The sequence below is a fragment of the Poecile atricapillus genome, unplaced genomic scaffold (assembly GCF_030490865.1).
Source record: "Poecile atricapillus isolate bPoeAtr1 unplaced genomic scaffold, bPoeAtr1.hap1 scaffold_327, whole genome shotgun sequence".
Lineage (NCBI taxonomy): Eukaryota > Metazoa > Chordata > Aves > Passeriformes > Paridae > Poecile > Poecile atricapillus.
The window spans coordinates 14,972-36,349 of NW_026709125.1; the positions used below are offsets into that span (position 1 = coordinate 14,972).

The window sequence follows — 21,378 nt, forward strand, 5'->3', positions numbered from 1 at the left end:
GCGCTCCGGTGGGCGTGGCCCCGCATGCAAATACCGGACGCCGGTGGGCGTGGCCCCGCATGCAAATCACGCCCCGCGCGCTCCGGTGGGCGTGGCCGCATATGCAAATCCCGTCCCGTGCGCTCCGGTGGGCGTGGCCACGCATGCAAATATAGGACGCCGGTGGGCGTGGCCCCGCACGCCAAAGCCCCGCCCCCCCGCGCGCGCTCCGGTGGGCGTGGCCTCGCTCCCGGCGCGGCCCCGCCCCTCCCCCCGCTCTCCGCCCGCTCCGGGGACGCCGCGACCCCTGCGGGCCCCTCCCCCACCCCCATTTCGGGGGTCCCCCCGGCCCCTCCCCCCCCCCCAATGCAGGTCTCGATCGCGTGCACCGAGCAGAGCCTGCGCGGGCCCGGCCCGGGGGGGGGAGGGGCGGCCGGGGCGGGGGGGAGGGGCGCGGCGGGAGGGGGGGGAGGGGGAGGGGGAGGGGGAGGGGGGAGGGGAGGGGGCGCCCCGCAGAAATCCGGGGGGGGAGGGGGGAGGGGAGGCCCCGCGGGGGTCGGGGGGGGGTGGGGGAGGGGCGGCGGCCGCCAAAAGGGACCCCCCAGGAGCGACCCCCGGGCCCGGCATGAAATACCGGTATGGGGGAGGGGCGGGGGGAGGGGCCGGGGGGCGGGGGGGGAGGGGTCGGGTCCCTTTTGGGGGTCCCGAGTTTAATTGGGGGAGGGGTCGGGTCCCTTTTGGGGGTCCCCGGCTTTAATTGGGGGTCCCAGGTTTAATTGGGGGAGGGGTCGGGTCCCTTTTGGGGGTCCCCGGGCTTTAATTGGGGGTCCCGGGTTTAATTGGGGGTCCCAGGTTTAATTGGGGGAGGGGTCGGGTCCCGTTTGGGGGTCCCCGGGTTTAATTGGGGGAGGGGTCGGGTCCCTTTTGGGGGTCCCCGGGTTTAATTGGGGGTCCCGGGTTTAACTGGGGGGGGGGGGGTCGGGTCCGTTTTGGGGGTCCCCGGGTTTAATTGGGGGTCCCCGGGTTTAATTGGGGGTCCCGGCTTTAATCGGGGGAGGGGTCGGGTCCCTTTTGGGGGTCCCCGGCTTTAATTGGGGGTCCCGGGTTTAATTGGGGGAGGGGTCGGGTCCCTTTTAGGGGTCCCTGGGTTTTATTGGGGGGGGTCCCTGGGTTCATTTTGGGGTCCCCGGGTTTATTGGGGGGGGTCCCGAGCCCCATTTTGGGGTCCCCGGGTTTATTTTGGGGAGGGGTCGGGTTTATTTGGGGTCCCCGGGTTTATTTTGGGGAGGGGTCAGGTTTATTTTGGGGTCCCTGGGTTCATTTTGGGGTCCCGAGCCCCATTTTGGGGGTCCCGGCTTAATTTTGGGGAGGGGTCGGGTTTATTTGGGGTCCCCGGGTTTATTTTGGGGGGGTCCCGAGCCCCATTTTGGGGGTCCCTGGGTTTAATTGGGTGGGGGTCGGGTCCCTTTTGGGGGTCCCGGGTTTATTTTGGGGGTCCCCGGATTTATTTGGGTGGGGGTCGGGTCCCTTTTGGGGGTCCCGAGTCCCTTTAGGGGTCCCCGGGTTTATTGGGGGGGGGTCCCGAGCCCCATTTTGGGGGTCCCGGGTTTATTTTGGGGAGGGGTCGGGTTTATTTGGGGTCCCCGGGTTTATTTTGGGGGGGTCCCGAGTCCCTTTAGGGGTCCCTGGGTTTAATTGGGTGGGGGGTCGGGTCCTTTTTGGGGGTCCCTGGGTTTATTTGGGGTCCCTGAGTTTATTTGGGTGGGGGTCGGGTCCCTTTTGGGGGGTCCCGAACCCCATTTTGGGGTGTCCCGGGTTTATTTTGGGGGGTCCCCGAGCCCCTTTTGGGGGTCCCGAGTCCCTTTAGGGGTCCCCGGATTTATTTGGGTGGGGGTCGGGTCCCTTTTGGGGGTCCCGGGTTTATTTTGGGGGTCCCGAGTTCATTTTTAGGGGTCCCGAGTCCCTTTTGGGGGTCCCCGGGTTTATTTGGGTGGGGGTCGGGTCCCTTTTGGGGGTCCCCGGGTTTATTTGGGGTCCCTGAGTTTATTTGGGTGGGGGTCGGGTCCCTTTTAGGGGGTCCTGGGTTTATTTTGGGGGTCCCGAGTTCATTTTTAGGGGTCCCGAGTCCCATTTTGGGGTCCCCGGGTTTATTTTGCGGGGTCTCAAGTCCTATTTTGGGGTCCCCGGGCCCCATTTTGGGGGTCCCGGGTTAATTTTGGGGGGTCCCGGGTTAATTTTGGGGGCTCCCGAGTCCCTTTTGGGGGGTCCCGGGTTTATTTTGGGGGGTCCCCGAGCCCCTTTTGGGGGTCCCGAGTCCCTTTAGGGGTCCCCGGATTTATTTGGGTGGGGGTCGGGTCCCTTTTGGGGGGTCCCGGGTTTATTTTGGGGGTCCCTGGGTTCATTTTGGGGTCCCCGGGCCCCATTTTGGGGGTCCCGGGTTTATTTTGGGGGGGTCCCGGGTTTATTTGGGGTTCCTGGGTTCATTTGGGGGGGGGTCGGGTCCCTTTTGGGGGTCCCGGGTTAATTTTGGGGGGGGTCCCGAGTCCCTTTTGGGGGTCCCGGGTTTATTTTGGGGGTCCCGAGTTCATTTTTAGGAGTCCCGAGTCCCATTTTGGGGTCCCCGGGTTTATTTTGGGGGGTCTCAAGTCCCATTTTGGGGTCCCCGGGCCCCATTTTGGGGGTCCCAGATTTATTTTGGGGTCCCGGGTTTATTTGGGGGGGGTCGGGTCCCTTTTGGGGTGACCCCTCCCCCATTTTGTGCCCCCCCAGGACCCTCGGGCGCTCGGGGCTCCGCGTGTCCTGCCTGGGGCTGGGTGAGGAGCGGGAATTTGGGGAATTTGGGGAATTTTGGGGGGAATTCGGGAATTTTGGGGGGAATTTGGGGAATTTTGGGGGGAATTTGGGGAATTTGGGGGGAATTTTGGGATTTTTCGGGGGAATTTTGGGATTTTAGGGGGGAATTTGGGGATTTTTGGGGGATTTTTAGGGGGAATTTGGGAAATTTTGGGGGGAATTTTGGGATTCTTGGGGGGAATTTGGGGAATTTTGGGGAGGATTTGGGGATTTGGGGAATTTTGGGGGAATTTTGGGGGGAATTTTGGGATTTAAGGGGGGAATTTTGGGATTTTGGGGAGATTTTTGGGATTTTCAGGGGATTTTTAGGGGGAATTTTGGGAATTTCGGGGGGAATTTGGGGAAATTTGGGGAGGATTTGGGGATTTGGGGAATTTTGGGGGAATTTGGGGATTTTTGGGGGGAATTTTGGGATTTTTGGGGGATTTTTAGGGGGAATTTGGGGAATTTTGGGGGGAATTTTGGGATTTTCGGGGGATTTTGGGGAATTTAGAGAATTTTGGGGGGAATTTGGGGAATTTTGGGGAGGATTTGGGGATTTGGGGAATTTTGGGGGAATTTTGGGGGGAATTTTGGGGGGAATTTTGGGATTTTCGGGGGATTTTTGGGGGGAATGTTGGGATTTTTGGGGGGAATTTGGGGAATTTTGGGGAGAATTTGGGGATTTGGGGAATTTTGGGGGGAATTTTGGGGGGAATTCGGGGAATTTTGGGGGGAATTTGGGGAATTTTGGGGAGAATTTTGGGATTTGGGGGGAATTTGGGGATTTTGGGAGGAATTTTGGGGAGAATTTTGGGATTTTGGGAATTTTGGGGGGAATTTTTGGGGGAATTTTGGGGGGAATTTTGGGAATTTTGGGGGGATTTTTAGGGGGAATTTTGGGATTCTTGGGGGGAATTTGGGGAATTTTGGGGGAGGATTTGGGGAATTTTGGGGGAATTTTGGGGGGAATGTTGGGATTTTTGGGGGATTTTTAGGGGGAATTTTGGGAATTTGGGGGGAATTTTGGGATTTTGGGGGGGAATTTTGGGGAGAATTTTGGGATTTTGGGAATTTTGGGGGAATTTTTGGGGAATTTTGGGGGGAATTTTTGGGAATTTTGGGGGGATTTTTAGGGGGAATTTTGGGATCCTTGGGGGGAATTTGGGGAATTTTGGGGAGGATTTGGGGAATTTTGGGGGAATTTTGGGGGGAATTTGGGGAATTTTGGGGAGGATTTGGGGATTTGGGGAATTTTGGGGGGAATGTTGGGATTTTTGGGGGATTTTTAGGGGGAATTTTGGGAAATTTGGGGGGGAATTTTGGGATTTTGGGGGGAATTTTGGGGAGAATTTTGGGATTTTGGGAATTTTGGGGGGAATTTTTGGGGAATTTTGGGGGGAATTTTTGGGAATTTTGGGGGGATTTTTAGGGGGAATTTTGGGATCCTTGGGGGGAATTTGGGGAATTTTGGGGAGGATTTGGGGAATTTTGGGGGAATTTTGGGGGGAATTTGGGGAATTTTGGGGAGGATTTGGGGATTTGGGGAATTTTGGGGGGAATTTTGGGGGGAATTTTGGGATTTGGGGAGAAATTTCAGGAATTTTAGGGGGAATTTAGAGAATTTTGGGGGGAATTAAGGAATTTTGGGGAGGATTTGGGGATTTGGGGAATTTTGGGGGGAATTTGGGGAATTTTGGGGGGAATTTTGGGAATTTCGGGGGGAATTTGGGGAATTTTGGGGAGGATTTGGGGATTGGGGGAATTTAGGGGGGAATTTTGGGAATTTTGGGGAGAATTTTGGGATTTTGGGGGGAATTTTTGGGGATTTTTGGGGGAATTCGGGGAATTTTGGGGGGATTTTTAGGGGGAATTTTGGGATTTTGGGGGGGAATTTGGGGATTTGGGAAATTTGAGGATTTTTTGGGGGAATTTGGGGAATTTTGGGGGGTTTTGGGGTGGATTTTGGGGTATTGGGGGAATTCCTGGGGAGATTTTTGGGGATTTTTGGGGTGGATTTTGGGGAATTTGGGGGGGAATTGGGGAATTTTGGGGAGAATTTGGGGAACTTTGGGAATTTTGGGGAGAATTTGGGAATTTTCCGGGGATTTTGGGGTGGATTTTGGGGTACTGGAATTCCCAGGGGGGATTTTTGGGGATCTCAGGAGGTTTTGGGGAGGATTTGGGGGATTTTGGAGGGATTGGGGTGGATTTGGGGGAGATTTGGGGGATTTTGGGAGGATTTGGGGGAGATTTTGGGCAGATTTGGGTGGAATTCAGAGGATTTCCGGGATTTTTGTGGATTTTGGGGAATTTTGGGGAGATTTAAGGGGGATTTGGGGGGATTTTAGGGGATTTTGGGGGATTTTGGGAGGGTTTGAGGGATTTAGGGGGAATTTCAGGGGGATTTGGGGGGAATTTGGAGAATTTTAGGAGCTTTGGGGAGGATTTCAGGAGATTTGGGGGATTTTGGGAACATTTTGGGGCAATTTCTGGGGATTTGGGGGAATTTCGGGGGATTTGGGGGCATTGGAGAAGATTTAGGGTGAATTTAGGTGAATTTGGGGGGATTTTGGGGTGATTTTGAGGGATTTCGGGGTCCCTGAGTGCTTTTTGGGCTGAAATTTGGGGTTTTTGGGGGTCCCTTTCTCTTCATCCCCAATTTCCCCCCCAGGTGCCCGCGGGACCTTTGGGGCCGGGACCTCCGAGGAGGTGAGACCCCCCCCCAAAATTTCAGTGTCCCCCCCCCCCTTTTTTTTGGGGTCCCTTCAATTTTTGGGGTCCCCCCCTTATTTTTGTTAATTTTTCCTTTTTTTTGGGTATTTCCCACCCGTTTTTTGCCGTTTTTTTCTCTTTTTTTGGGGTTTTTTCCTCATTTTTGGGACTCCTCTTTTTTGGGGGTGCCCCCCCCGGATTTGGGGGTCCCTCCCTGACTCCCCCTCCCCAAATTTTGGGTTTCCCAGGAGGCTGAGCAGGTGCTGAGCGCCGCCTACGAATTGGGGGTGACGCTTTTCGACGCGGCCGAAGCCTCGGCCAGGTACGGGGGGGGGACCCCAAAATCCTCCCTGGACCCCCAAAAACCTCCCCGGACCCCAAAAGTTCCCCCCCAAAAAAATCCCGACCCCAAAAACCCCAAAAAATTCCAATTTTGGCTTCAAAATCGCTTAAAAAATCCAATATTGACCCCCTAAAAATGCAGCTCTGACCCCAAAAATCCCCCAAATTCCCCCCAAATTCCCCCAAATTCCCCCAAAAATCCCCAAAATTCCCCCCAAAATCCCCCAAATTCCCCCAAAAATTCCCCAAATTCCCCCAAATTCCCCCAAAAATCCCCCAAATTCCCCCCAAAATCCCCCAAATTCCCCCAAATTCCCCCAAATTCCCCCAAAAATCCCCCAAATTCCCCCAAATTCCCCCAAAAATTTTCCCCCCCAAAAAACCCCGACCCCAAAAAGGCGAAAAATCCCAAACCTGAGTCCAAAAATGTTCCAAAAATCTAAAAATGCCCCCCAAAAAGTCCCAATTTCCCCTGCCAGACCCCAAAAAATCCTAAAAAAATTCACTCCTGATTTCAAAAATCCCAAAAAAACCCTAAAATCCATCTCAAAATTACCAAAAGCCCCCAAAATCACCAAAAATCCCCCCAAATTAACCAAAAACCCCAAAATCACCAAAAATCCCTCCAAAATTACCAAAAGCCCCAAAAATCACCAAAAATCCCCCCAAAATTACCAAAAACCCCAAAATCACCAAAAATCCTCCCCCAAATTAACCAAAAACCCCCAAAAATCCCCCAAAATCCCCCCAAAATTACCTAAAACCCCCAAAATCACCAAAAATCCTCCCCCAAAATTACCAAAAACACCCAAAATCACCAAAAATCCCCCCCAAAATCCCCCAAAATCCCCCAAAATCACCAAAATCCCCCCAAAATTACCAAAAACCCCCAAAATCACCAAAAATCCCCCCTAAATTACAAAAAAAAAACCAAAATAACCAAAAATCCTCCCCCAAAATTACCAAAAACCCCCAAAAATCACCAAAAATCCCCCCAAAATCCCCAAAAATCCCCAAAAATCACCAAAAATCCCCCCAAAACTACCAAAACCCCCCCAAAATTGCCAAAAATTCCCCCCAAAATCCCCAAAAATCCCCAAAAATCCCCAAAAATCCTCAAAAATCACCAAAAATCCCCCCCAAAATCCCCCAAAATCACCAAAAATCCCCCCAAAATGACCAAAAACCCCCCAAAATCACCAAAAACGCTCCCTAAATTACCAAAAATCCTCAAAAATCCCCAATAATCACCAAAAATCACCAAAAATCCCCCCAAAACTACCAAAAAAACCCCAAAATTGCCAAAAATTCCCCCCAAAATCCCCCAAAATCCCCAAAAATCCTCCCCAAAATTTCCAAAAAACCCCAAAATCCTCCTCAAAAAATCACCAAAAAAACCCCCCAAAAAGTCACAAAAATCAGCCCAAAATCACCCAAAAAAACCCCAAAAATCACCAAAACTCCCCCAAAATCACAAAAATCCCCAATCCCGGCCCCAAAATCTCCCCCCCAAAAATATCCCGACCCCAAAATCTCCCAAAAAACCAAAATTCCCGCCCAAAAAAGCCCCAAAATCCCTGAAATTTGCCCCAAATTCCCTCAGGGTGGAGAAGATGCTCGGGAGGATCCTGAGGAGCAAAGGATGGAGGTGGGGGAGGGGCGGGAGGGGATTTTGGGGGGATTTTGGGGGATTTTGGGGTCCCTGGGGAGATTTTGGGGTGGTTTTGGTGAATTTTGGGGTCCCTGGGTGGGATTTGGGGGGGGATTTTGGGGTCCCTGGGGTGGATTTTGGGGTGGTTTTGGAGGATTTTGTGGTTCCTGGCTGAAATTTTGGGGTTCCCAGGTGGAATTCTGGGGTGATTTTGGTGGATTTTGGGGTCCCTGGGTGGGATTTTGGGGGGATTTTGGGGTCCCTGGGGGGGATTTTGGTGAATTTTGGGGTCCCTGGGTGGGATTTTGGGGGGATTTTGGTGAGTTTTGGGGTCCCTGGGTGAGATTTTGGGGGGATTTTGGGGGATTTTGGGGTCCCTGGGTGAGATTTTGGGGGATTTTGGGGTCCCTGGGTGGGATTTTGGGGTGATTTTGGAGGATTTTGGGGTTCCTGGGGAGATTTTGGGGGGATTTTGGTGGATTTTGGGATCCTGGGTGGGATTTTGGGGTGATTTTGGTGAATTTTGGGGTCCCTGGGTGAGATTTTGGGGTGATTTTGGGGGATTTTGGGATCCTGGGGTGGATTTTGGGGTGGTTTTGGAGGATTTTGGGGTTCCTGGGGAGATTTTGGGGTCCCTGGGTGGGATTTTGGTGAAGTTTGGTAAATTTTGGGGTCCCTGGGTGGGATTTGGGGGTGGAATTTTGGGGTGATTTTGGTGGATTTTGGGGTCCCTGGGTGGGATTTTGGGGGGATTTTGGTGAATTTTGGGATCCTGGGGTGGATTTTGGGGTGGTTTTGGGGGATTTTGGGGTCCCTGGGTGAGATTTTGGTGGATTTTGGGATCCTGGGGGGGAATTTGGGGGTCTTGGGGTGGATTTTGGGGTGGTTTCAGTGAATTTTTGGCTTCCTGGGGAGATTTTGGGGTTCCTGGCTGGAATTTTGGGGTTCCCAGGTGGGATTTTGGGGGGATTTTGGTGAATTTTGGGGTCCCTGGGTGAGATTTTGAGGGGATTTTGGTGAATTTTGGGGTCCCTGGGTGAGATTTTGGGGGGATTTTGGTGAATTTTGGGGTCCCTGGGTGGGATTTTGGGGGATTTTGGGATCCTGGGGGGAATTCTGGAGTCCCAGAGAGATTTTGGGGTGGTTTTGGAGGATTTTGGGGTTCCTGGGGACATTTTGGGGTTCCTGGCTGAAATTTTGGGGTTCCCAGGTGGAATTCTGGGGTGATTTTGGTGGCTTTTGGGGTCCCTGGGTGAGATTTTCGTGGATTTGGGGATCCTGGGCGGGAATTTGGGGGTCTTGGGGTGGATTTTGGGGTGGTTTGAGGAGATTTTTGGGGTCCCTGAGTAAAATTTTGGGATACTGGGAGGATTTTTGGGGCTCCTGGCTGAAATTTTGGGGTTCCCAGGTGGAATTTTGGGTTGGTTTTGGTGGATTTTGGGTGTCCCAGGTGGGATTTTGGAGATCCCGAGAGATTTTGGTGGATTTTGGGGACTCTGGGAGGATTTTTGGGGTTCCTGGGTGGAATTTTGGGGTGATTTTGGGGTGATTTTGGGGTGATTTTGGTGGATTTTGGGGTGATTTTGGCGGATTTTGGTGGATTTTGGCGGATTTTGGCAGATTTTGGTGGATTTTGGGGTGATTTTGGGGTGATTTTGGTGGATTTTGGGGTGATTTTGGCGGATTTTGGGGTGATTTTGGCGGATTTTGGGATGATTTTGGCGGATTTTGGGATGATTTTGGTGGATTTTGGGGTGATTTTGGGGTGATTTTGGTGGATTTTGGGGTGATTTTGGGGTGATTTTGGCGGATTTTGGGGTGATTTTGGAGTGATTTTGGCGGATTTTGGGGTGATTTTGGCGGATTTTGGGGTGATTTTGGCGGATTTTGGAGTGATTTTGGCGGATTTTGGGGTGATTTTGGCGGATTTTGGGGTGATTTTGGCGGATTTTGGGGTGATTTTGGCGGATTTTGGGATGATTTTGGTGGATTTTGGGGTGATTTTGGCGGATTTTTGGCTGATTTTGGCGGATTTTGGTGTGATTTTGGTGGATTTTGGCGGATTTTGGGGTGATTTTGCTGGATTTTGGCGTGATTTTGTGGATTTTGGGGTGATTTTGGTGGATTTTGGGCTCCCTCTGGGATTTTTCAGGGCTCCCGGGATAATTTTGGGGTGATTTTAGCGGATTTTGGGTTCCCATGTGTGTCTGGGGGGGGGATTTGGGGTCGCAGCCCCTCCCCCATCCTCGCCCCTCCCCCCCCAGGCGCTCCAGTTACGTCATCACCACGCGCGTCCACTGGGGGGCGCCGTGAGTACCCACAATGCACCGCGGGAGGGGAAATTTGGGGTCATTTTTGGGGATTTTGGGCTCCTTTCCGGGCCCTTCTGATCATTTTGGGGGAAATTTGGGTGAATTTGGGGTTTGGGGAGGGAATTTTGACATTTGAGGGTTTTCTTCCAGAGGTTTCTTTTTGGGAGGGAGGAAATTTGGGGTTTTTTGGGGTTGGTCTTGGGGGGATTTTGAGGTTCCTGAGATAAACTTTGGGTTTTCAGGATGGATTTTGGGTGGAATTTTGGGTATTTTTGGGTCTCGGCGCGGATTTGCCGTTTTTGGGAGGAATTCTGTTTTTTGGGGTGAATTTTGGTGTCTCCGGGTGGATTTTGAGGTGTTTTGGGGTGGATTTGGGGATTTTTTTGGGGATTAATTTTACTTTTCGAGAGCGAATTTGAGAATTTTGGGTGAATTTTGGTGCCTTTGGGTGAATTTGGGTTTTTTTGGGGTAAATTTGGGCTTTTTTTGCCTCCCCAGACCCGACCGGGGCCTCTCCAGGAAGCACCTGCTGGAAGGTGAGGGGGCGGGGCCTGCGGTGGGCGTGGCCACAAAGGGGGCGTGGCCAAAAAGGGGGCGTGGCCAAAAAGGGGGCGTGGCCACCCCTACACGCTCTATGCCCTTATATGGGCAAAGCTGTGGGCGTGGCTCAACCCTGACCACGCCCCCGTGGCTCCCAGGCTTTTGTGGGCGTGGCTTCACCTTGGCCACGCCCCCTGTGGGTTATTGGGGTTGTGGGCGTGGCTTAAATGTGGCCACGCCCCCTTAAATGCTTGGTTGGGTGTGGGGGTGGTTTCAGCTTGGCCACGCCCCCTCTGGGGTCCGTGTGGGCGTGGCCTGAGCGTGACCCCGCCCCCCACAGGTCTCCGGGGGTCTCTGCTCCGCCTCCAGCTCGATTACGTCGACGTCGTCTTCGCCGGACCCCGCCCAGGCCCCGCCCACAATGAGGGTGAGGCCACGCCCCTTTCGGCCAGGCCACGCCCCTTTGTCTCAGGCCACGCCCCGGGCCACGCCCATCACGGTGACATCATCCCACTCCTGCCACACCCATCATTGGCCACGCCCCTCCTGGCCAGGCCACGCCCTTTCATTTGGGAGGCCACGCCCCCTTTCCCCCAGGCCACGCCCACTCTTAAAAGCTCCTCCATTGGCCACGCCCACACCCAGCCCCTCCTGGCACTAATGGCAGTGGCCACGCCCCCTCTGTGGCCACGCCCCCTTTGTAGCCACGCCCCTCACGTGTTCCCCCCCCCCCCCCATCCAGGGATGGACCCGACCCTGCGGCTGCTGCGGCTGGAAGGTACCAAGGGGGAAATGGGGGGGGAGACAAACCCCAAAACCCCCCCAAAACCCCCCAAAATCCCCCCCAAACCCCTCCAGACTCCCCCAAACCCCTCCAGACCCCCCAGAATTCCCCCCAAACCCCTCCAGACCCCCCCAAACCACTCCAGACCCCCCAGAATCCCCCCCAAACCCCTCCTGACCCCCCCAAACCCTTCCAGACCCCCCCAAAATCCCCCCCAAACCCCTCCAGACTCCCCCAAACCTCTCCAGACCCCCCAGAATTCCCCCCAAACCCTTCCAGACCCCCCCAAACCCCCCCAAGCCCCTCCAGACCCCTCCAAACCCCTCCAGACCCCCCAGAATCCCCCCAAACCCTTCCAGACCCCCCAAAATCTCCCCCAAACCCCTCCAGACCCCCCCAAACCCCTCCAGACCCCCCAAAATCCCCCCCAAACCCCTCCTGACCCCCCCAAACCCCTCCAGACCCCCCAGAATCCCCCCAAAACCCTTCCAGACCCCCCCAAACCCCTCCAGACCCCCCAGAATCCCCCCAAAACCCTTCCAGACCCCCCAAATCCCCCCCAAACTCCTCCAAACCCCCCCAAACCCTTCCAGACCCCCCAAAATCCCCCCCAAACCACTCCAGACCCCCCAAACCCCTCCAGACCCCCCCCAAACCCCTCCAGACCCCCCAAAATCCCCCCCAACCCCCCCCCCGGCGTTAACGTGGTCCCTCCCCCCCCTTTCCGGCAGAGTTGGTTCGTGCCATGAGTGACGTCATCGAGCAGGGCCTGGCGCTCTATTGGGGCACGGCCGGGGGCGCCCCCGGTGACGTCATGGTGGGCGGGGACAGCGGGGAAGGGGCGGGGTTTACCAATGATGTAACGGGGTGGGTGATGACGTAATGGTGGGCGGGGACAGCGGGGAAGGGGGCGGGTTTTACCCGTGATGTCATGGGGGTGGGTGATGACGTCATGGTGGCCGGGGACAGCAGAAAGGGGGCGGGGTTTTCCCGTGATGTCATGGGGGTGGGTGATGACGTCATGGTGGGCGGGGACAGCGGGAAAGGGGGCGGGGTTTACCTGTGATGTCATGGGGGTGGGTGATGACGTCATGGTGGCCGGGGACAGCAGAAAGGGGGCGGGGTTTTCCCGTGATGTCATGGGGGTGGGTGATGACGTCATGGTGGGCGGGGACAGCAGAAAGGGGGCGGGGTTTACCCATGATGTCATGGGGGTGGGTGATGATGTCATGGTGGGCGGGGACAGCAGGGAAGGGGGCGGGGTTTACCTGTGACGTCATGGGGGAATGGGATGATGATGTCATGGTGGGCGGGGACAGCGGGAAAGGGGGCGGGGTTTACCTGTGACGTCATGGGGTGGGTGATGATGTCATGGTGGGCGGGGACAGCGGGAAAGGGGGCGGGGTTTACCTGTGACATCATGGGGAGGGGGGGAAATGGGATGGTGACGTCATAGTGGGCGGGGACACAAGGGGGGACACCAGTGACGTCATGGTGGGCGGGGACACGAGGGGGGACAAGGCAGGTGGGGAGGGGGAGGGGACACGGGGGGTGACACAGGTGAGGTGACACAGGTGACACAGGTGACACAGGTCAGGTGACACAGGTCAGGTGACACAGGTGAGGTCACACAGATCAGGTGACCCAGGTCAGGTGTCCCAGGTGAGGTGTCCCAAGTGAGGTGACACAGGTGACACAGGTCAGGTGACACAGGTGACACACAGGTGACACACAGGTGACCCAGGTGTCCCAGGTCAGGTGTCCCAGGTGAGGTGACACAGGTGAGGTCACACAGGTGAGGTGACACAAGTGACACACAGGTGACACACAGGTGACACAGGTGTCCCAGGTGAGGTGACACAGGTGAGGTGACACACAGGTGACACACAGGTGAGGTCACACAGGTCAGGTGTCCCAGGTGTCCCAGGTGAGGTGACACAGGTGACACAGGTCAGGTGACACAGGTGAGGTGACACACACAGGTGACACACAGGTGAGGTCACACAGGTGACACAGGTGTCCCAGGTGTCCCAGGTGAGGTGACACAGGTCAGGTGACACACACAGGTGACACACAGATGACACGGGTCAGGTGACACACACAGGTGAGGTCACACAGGTGAGGTGACACAGGTCAGGTGACACACAGGTGACACACTGGTGACACAGGTCAGGTGACACACAGGTGACACACAGGTGAGGTCACACAGGTGAGGTGTCCCAGGTGTCCCAGGTGAGGTGACACAGGTGAGGTGACACACAGGTGACACACAGGTGGGGTCACACAGGTGAGGTGACACAGGTGACACGGGTCAGGTGACGAACAGGTGACACACACAGGTGAGGTCACACAGGTGTCCCAGGTGTCCCAGGTGAGGTGACACAGGTGACACAGGTGACACAGGTGAGGTGACACACAAGTGACACACACAGGTGACACACACAGGTGACACACACAGGTGACACACACAGGTGACACAGGTGAGGTGACACAGGTGAGGTCACACACAGGTGACACACAGGTGACACACAGGTGAGGTGACACAGGTGAGGTGTCCCAGGTGTCCCAGGTGAGGTGACAGCGCTGTCCCCACCCCAGGACACTTTCGCCGTTGCCCGCCAGCTCAACCTGGTGGCCCCCGTGTGCCAGTGGGCGGAGCTTCCGCCGGAGCCCCGCCTCTTCCGCCACCTCGGTAGGGGCGGGGCCACGGCAGGGGGCGGGGCTTAAAAGGGCGTGGTCAGGGGGTGTGTCCAAGGGGTGTGGCCACATGAGGGGGCGTGGTCGGGAGGGTGTGGCCGATTGAAGGGGTGGGGCCACAGGGAGGGTGTGGCCGGTTTAAAAGGGGTGGAGCCAATGGTTGGGGTGGGGCTGGGGGCGTGGCCAGGCCGAGGGGGCGTGGCCAAAGAGGGAGGGGTAATGGGGGCGTGGTTAACGGCTGGGGGCGTGGCCTGTGGAGAAAGGGGCGGGGCTAAGGGGGTTTGGGGCGGGGCTAAGGGGGTTTGGGGCGGGGCTAAGGGGGTTTGGGTGGGGCTAAGGGGGTTTGGGTGGGGCTAAGGGGGTTTGGGGCGGGGCTAAGGGGGTTTGGGCGGGGCTAAGGGGGTTTGGGTGGGGCTAAGGGGGTTTGGGTGGGGCTAAGGGGGTTTGGGTGGGGCTAAGGGGGTTTGGGGCGGGGCTAAGGGGGTTTGGGTGGGGCTAAGGGGGTTTGGGTGGGGCTAAGGGGGTTTGGGGCGGGGCTAAGGGGGTTTGGGGTGGGGCTAAGGGGGTTTGGGGCGGGGCTAAGGGGGTTTGGGGCGGGGCTAAGGGGGTTTGGGTGGGGCTAAGGGGGTTTGGGCGGGGCTAAGGGGGTTTGGGGCGGGGCTAAGGGGGTTTGGGGCGGGGCTAAGGGGGTTCAGGGTGGGGCTAAGGGGGTTTGGGTGGGGCTAAGGGGGTCTGGGGTGGGGCTAAGGGGGTTCAGGGTGGGGCTAAGGGGGTTTGGGTGGGGCTAAGGGGGTTTGGGTGGGGCTAAGGGGGTTTGGGGCGGGGCTAAGGGGGTTTGGGGTGGGGCTAAGGGGGTTTGGGTGGGGCTAAGGGGGTTTGGGGTGGGGTTAAGGGGGTTCAGGGTGGGGCTAAGGGGGTTTGGGGCGGGGCTAAGGGGGTTGGGGGCGGGGCTAAGGGGGTTTGGGGCGGGGCTAAGGGGGTTTGGGTGGGGCTAAGGGGGTTCAGGGCGGGGCTAAGGGGGTTTGGGGTGGGGCTAAGGGGGTTTGGGGTGGGGCTAAGGGGGTTTGGGTGGGGCTAAGGGGGTTTGGGTGGGGCTAAGGGGGTTTGGGTGGGGCTAAGGGGGTTCAGGGTGGGGCTAAGGGGGTTTGGGTGGGGCTAAGGGGGTTTGGGTGGGGCTAAGGGGGTTCAGGGGCGGGGCTAAGGGGGTTTGGGTGGGGCTAAGGGGGTTTGGGCGGGGCTAAGGGGGTTTGGGGCGGGGCTAAGGGGGTTTGGGTGGGGCTAAGGGGGTTTGGGTGGGGCTAAGGGGGTTTGGGTGGGGCTAAGGGGGTTTGGGTGGGGCCAGGGGTGATTTGGGGCGGGGCTATGAGGGTTCAGGGCGGGGCTAAGGGGGTGGGGGCGGGGCTAAGGGGGTTCAGGGGGGCTAAGGGGGTTGGGGTGGGGCTAAGGGGGTTTGGGGTGGGGCTAAGGGGGTTTGGGGTGGGGCTAAGGGGGTTTGGGGCGGGGCTAAGGGGGTTTGGGTGGGGCTAAGGGGGTTTGGGTGGGGCTAAGGGGGTTTGGGGCGGGGCCAGGGGTGATTTGGGGGATCCGGGCGGGGTCAGGGGGTCCCAGGTCACCCCCCCTCGATGTCCCCAGGCCTGGGCGCTGTCACCTGGTCCCCGCTGGCCCCCGGGCCCCCCCTGGATGAGGAGAGCCCCGGAAATGCCCCGGCCAAGGTAGGCCCGGGTCACCCGGGGGTCCCCAAATGTCCCCAAATGTCCCCAAATGTCCCCAAATGTCCCCAACCCCCCCCATGTCCCCGCTGTGTCCCCAGGGCCGGCCCCGCTGCCCGGTGGCTCCGGGGGAGCTGCAGCCGCTGGCCCAGAGGTTGGGGTGCTCCGAGAGACAGCTGGGGATCGGTGAGGGGACACCGGGGGTGGCACTGGGGACACTGGGGACACTGGGGACACTGGGGACACCGGGGGTGGCACTGGGGACACTGGGGATGGCACTGGGGACACTGGGGACACCACTGGGGACACTGGGGATGGCACTGGGGACACTGGGGACACCGGGGACACTGGGGACAATGGGGACACCACTGGGGACACCGGGGATGGCACTGGGGACACTGGGGACACTGGGGACATCACTGGGGACACCACTGGGGACACCGGGGACATCACTGGGGATGGCACCACTGGGGACACTGGGGATGGCACCACTGGGGACATCGGGGACACCACTGGGGATCGGTGAGGGGACACCGGGGATGGCACTGGGGACACCACTGGGGACACCACTGGGGACACTGGGGACACCGGGGATGGCACTGGGGACACCAGGGACACTGGGGACAGACAGGGGACACTGGGGATGGCACTGGGGACAATGGGGACACTGGGGACACCGGGGACACCACTGGGGACACTGGGGTTGGCACTGGGGACAATGGGGACACTGGGGACACCGAGGACAGCACTGGGGACACCACTGGGGACACCGGGGATGGCACTGGGGACACCACTGGGGACACCGGGGACATCACTGGGGATGGCACCACTGGGGACACTGGGGATGGCACTGGGGACATCGGGGACACCACTGGGGATCAGTGAGGGGACACCGGGGACACCGGGGACACTGGGGATGGCACTGGGGACACTGGGGACACCGGGGATGGCACTGGGGACACTGGGGATACTGGGGACACTGGGGACACAGAGGACACCGGGGACACCGGGGATGGCACCACTGGGGACACTGGGGACATCACTGGGGATCGGTGAGGGGACACCGGCGACAGCACTGAGGACACTGGGGATGGCATTGGGGACACTGGGGACATCACTGGGGGCATTGGGGACACTGGGGACAGCACTGGGGACACTGAGAGTGACACTGAGGTGACACTGATGGGGTGGGTGACACAGAGGTGACACAGAGGTGACATTAAGGTGACACAGAGGTGACACACTGTCCCTGTCCCTGTCCCTGTCCCTGTCCCCAGCCTGGTCCCTGCGGCTCGAGGGCGTTCAGGGGTGACACCGATGGGGTGGGTGACACTGGGGTGACACAGGGGTGACATTAAGGTGACACTGGGGTGACACCGATGGGGTGGGTGACACAGAGGTGACACAGAGGTGACATTAATGTGACACACTGTCCCTGTCCCTGTCCCCAGCCTGGTCCCTGCGGCTCGAGGGCGTTCAGGGGTGACACCGATGGGGTGGGTGACACAGGGGTGACACAGAGGTGACATTAAGGTGACACAGGTGACACACTGTCCCTGTCCCCAGCCTGGTCCCTGCGGCTCGAGGGCGTTCAGGGGTGACACTGATGGGGTGGGTGACACTGGGGTGACACAGGTGACACATTGTCCCTGTCCCCAGCCTGGTCCCTGCGGCTCGAGGGCGTCAGCTCCGTCCTGGTGGGGGCCGAGACCCCCCGGGGGCTTCGGGAGCAAATCCAGGCCCTGCAGGTGGGGGAGGGGCTGGGGGGGGGGAGGGGATTTGGGGGGGTCCTGGGGGGATTTGGGGAAGATTTGGGGGATTTGGGATTTTGGGGAAATTTGGGAGGGGTTTGGGGGGGGATTTGGGGGGGTCCTGGGGGGATTTGGGGAAATCTGGGAAGGGTTTGGGAGGGTTTTGGGAGATTTTGGGAAATTTGGGGGATTTTGGGGGAGATTTGGGGGAGTTCAGGGGGATTTGGGGGAGATTTGGGGAAAGATTTGGGGAATTTGGGAAATCTGGGAGGGGTTTGGGGGGATTTGGGAGATTTTGGGGGGATTTTGGGAGATTCAGGGGGAATTTGGGGGATTTTGGGAGGGATTTGGGGGGGATTTGGGGAGTCCTGGGGGGATTTGGGGAACATTTGGGGGAATTTGGGGATTTTGGGGAAATCTGGGAAGGGTTTGGGAGAGATTTGGGGAGATTTAGGGGGGATTTGGGGGAGTTTGGGGAAATTTGGGGGATTTTGGGGAGATTTGGGGAGTTCAGGGGGATTTGGGAAAGATTTGGGGATTTTGGGGAAATCTGGGAGGGACTTGGGGGGGATTTGGGGGGTCCTGAGGGATTTGGGGGGAATTTGGGGGGGATTTGGGGAGATTTAGGGGAATTTGGGGGATTTTAGAAGGGATTTGGGGAAATTTGGGAGGGATTTGGGGGGGATTTGGGGCATTTTGGGGGGTCCTGAGGGGTTTGGGAATAAACTGGGGGGAGATTGGGGCATCCTGGGGGGAAATTTGAGGGAAATCCGGGGGAATTTGGGGGAAATCCGGGGGAATTTGGGGGTTTCTGAGGAATTTGGGGAGAATTGGGGAGAAATTTGGGCGTCCTGGTGGAAATTGGGGGAATTTGGGGGGTCCTGAGGGGTCCCAGGGTGGGTTTGGGTGTCCTGGGGTTCATTTTGGGGCGGTTTCTGTCGTTTTGGGGGGATTTTGGCTGATTTTGTCAGGTTTGGGGTTAATTTTGGCAGATTTTGGAACGATTTTTGGGGTAATTTTGTCGGATTTGGGGGTGATTCGTGTCGATTTGGGGTTAATTTTCTCTAATTCGGGTTAATTTTCACAGCTTTTGGGTTGATTTTTGTGGATATTGGGTTAATTTTATGAAATTTGGGGTTAATTCTGGCAGATTTTGGGGTGATTTGTGTCCAGTTTGGGCTTTTTTGCTCAATTTTGGGCAAATTTTAGGTTAATTTTGTCCAATTTGGGGTTAATCCATCCAATTTTGGGTTACTTTTTCAGATTCCTGGTTAATTTTGGGGCTGATTTGGGTCCATTTGAGGCTTTGGGTCAGATTTTGGGTGAATTTTCCCAGATTTTGTGTTGATTTTTTTAAAGTTTGGGTCATTTTGCTCAGATTTTGGGTTCAATTTTGCGGATTTTGGGTCATTTTGCTCAGATTTTGGGTTCGATTTTACAGATTTTGTGTCATTTTGCTCAGATTTTGGGTTCGATTTTGCAGATTTTGGGTCATTTTGCTCAGATTTTGGGTTCAATTTCGCGGATTTTGGGTCATTTTGCTCAGATTTTGGGTTCGATTTTACAGATTTTGGCTCATTTTGCTCAGATTTTGGGTTCGATTTCGCAGATTTTGGGTCATTTTGCTCAGATTTTGGGTTCGATTTTACAGATTTTGGGTCATTTTGCTCAGATTTTGGGTTCAATTTTGCGGATTTTGGGTCATTTTGCTCAGATTTTGGGTTCAATTTCGCGGATTTTGGGTCATTTTGCTCAGATTTTGGGTTCGATTTTACAGATTTTGGGTCATTTTGCTCAGATTTTGGGTTCAATTTCGCGGATTTTTGGGTTTTTTTTGCTGGGATTTCAGGCTCCGCGTTCCCCTGGTTGATTTTGGGTGGAATTCCCGTTTTTTATCCCAGTTTTTCCCGTTTTTTCCCGTTTTTCCCGCAGGTGCTGCCCCGCCTCGGCCCCGCGGCGCTGCGCGAGCTCCAGCCCCTGCTGGGGGGCGGGGCGGCCCCGTCCTGACCCCGCCCTTCCGCCGCCTCCCATTGGCTGCTCCCGCATGGCCCCGCCCCCCGCGGAACCTTTGACTGACAGCAATAACCCCGCCCCTTTAAAGGGGGCGGGGCCAATCAAAGCACAAGCCCCGCCCCCTTTCTCATTGCCCTGACCAATCGCAGCGCTTCCAGCGGGGGGCGGGGGCCGGTTTGGCCACGCCCCCTCCCGCCCCTCCCCCCCCTCGCTGTAGGGGGAGGGGAATAAAGTGGCTTTTCCCACGTGGGGGAGGGGCTCAGCCTCGTTTTGGGGGGGGAGGGCGGGGTTGGGGGGTTCCCAGTTCATCCAGTTCATCCAGTTCATCCCAGTCCCTCCCAGTCCCTCCCAGTCCACCCCAGTTCATCCCAGTCCCTCCCAGTCCCATCCCAGTTCATCCCAGTCCCCCCCAGTCCATCCCAGTCCATCCCAGTCCATCCCAGTCCCATCCCAGTTCCTCCCAGTTCATCCCAGTCCATCCCAGTTCATCCCAGTTCCTCCCAGTTCATCCCAGTCCATCCCAGTTCATCCCAGTTCATCCCAGTCCATCCCAGTCCATCCCAGTCCATCCCAGTCCCTCCCAGTCCATCCCAGTTCATCCCAGTCCCTCCCAGTTCATCCCAGTTCCTCCCAGTCCATCCCAGTTCATCCAGTTCATCCCAGTCCATCCCAGTCCCTCCCAGTCCATCCCAGTTCATCCCAGTTCATCCAGTCCATCCCAGTCCATCCCAGTCCATCCCAGTCCCTCCCAGTTCCCTCCCAGTCCATCCCAGTCCATCCCAGTCCATCCCAGTCCCTCCCAGTTCCCTCCCAGTCCATCCCAGTCCATCCCAGTCCCCTCCCAGTCCATCCCAGTCCCTCCAGTTCCTCCCAGTGCTCCCCTCCCACAAGAAGGGGCGTGGCCAGAGCTGTCAATCAAAGCCGTTCATTGCCCGCCCCTGGGGGGTGGGCCCGGGGGTGGGGGAGGGGAGGTTCCGGGGGTCCTGGGGGGGTCCATGAAGGTTCTGGGGGGTCCCGGGGGTCCCTGAGGAGGTCGAGGGGGGGTCCTGGGGGGGTCCCTGGGGTGGTCAATGGGGTCCATGGGGGTCTCTGGGGGGTCCCTGGGGTGGTCAATGGGGTCCTGGGGGAGTCCATGAAGGTTCTGGGGGTCCTGGGGGGTCCCTGGGGTGGTCAATGGGGTCCATGAGGGGTCCTGGGGGGGTCCATGAAGGTTCTGGGGGTCCCGGGGGTCCCTGAGGAGGTCGAGGGGGGTCCTGGGGGTCCCTGGGGTGGTCAATGGGGTCCATGAGGGGTCCTGGGGGGGTCCATGAAGGTTCTGGGGGTCCCGGGGGTCCCTGAGGAGGTCGAGGGGGGTCCTGGGGGGTCCCTGGGGTGGTCAATGGGGTCCATGAGGGGTCCTGGGGGGGTCCATGAAGGTTCTGGGGGTCCCTGGGGGGTCCCTGGGGGTCCCTGGGGTGGTCAATGGGGTCCATGGGGGTCCCTGAGGAGGTCGGAGGGGGTCCTGGAGGGTCCTGGGGGGTCACTGGGATCAGTGGAGGGGCCCAGGGGTCCATGGGGGGTCCATGGGGGGGGTCCCTGGGGTCCATGGGGGGTCCAGAATGGCTCTGGGGGTCCCGGGGCGGGGTCCTGGGGTCCTGGGGGTCCCTGAGGGGGTCCACGAGGTGGTCAGGGGGGTCCTTGAGGGGGTCCGAGAAAGCTCTGGGGGTCCCTGGGGTGGTCAATGGGGTCCAACAGGTCCCTGGGGGGTCCCTGGGGGGTCCCTGGGTGTCCCTGAGGGTCCCCAAGGGTGTCCCCGAGGGTCCCTGAGGGTCCCAGGGTGTCCTCGAGGGTCCTCAGATATCCCCAGGTGTGTCCCCAGGTGTCCCCGAGGGTGTCCCTGAGGGTCCCCAGGTGTCCCCAAGGGTGTCCCTGAGGGTCCCTGGGAGGTCTCCAGGTGTCCCCAGGTGTTCCTCAGGTGTATCTCAGGCATCCCCAGGTGTATCTCAGATGTCCCCAGGTGTCCCCAAGGGTGTCCCCAGGTGTATCTCAGCTGTCCCCAGGTGTCCCCAGGTGA

General features: G+C 57.7%; 1 protein-coding gene across 2 annotated transcripts; it reads left to right on the top strand.

Moving 5' to 3' along the window:
• Positions 1-544: 544 nt before the first annotated feature.
• Positions 545-19,506, top strand: LOC131574454 (voltage-gated potassium channel subunit beta-3-like). 2 transcript variants are annotated; one of them, XM_058828920.1, is made up of 15 exons: positions 545-615; positions 2,749-2,792; positions 5,486-5,523; positions 5,775-5,848; positions 7,472-7,516; positions 9,784-9,828; positions 10,330-10,367; positions 10,712-10,798; positions 11,114-11,149; positions 11,887-11,972; positions 13,754-13,847; positions 15,485-15,564; positions 15,663-15,747; positions 17,221-17,309; positions 19,245-19,506. In XM_058828920.1, exons 1-15 carry the CDS (start codon positions 605-607, stop codon positions 19,317-19,319), a joined length of 927 nt encoding a protein of 308 aa, XP_058684903.1. In that variant the 5' UTR covers positions 545-604; the 3' UTR covers positions 19,320-19,506. The 2 variants fall into 2 exon arrangements, with proteins under 2 accessions (XP_058684903.1, XP_058684904.1); XM_058828921.1 differs by lacking the exon at positions 5,486-5,523 and having other exon boundaries at positions 562-615; positions 19,245-19,505.
• Positions 19,507-21,378: the final 1,872 nt, after the last annotated feature.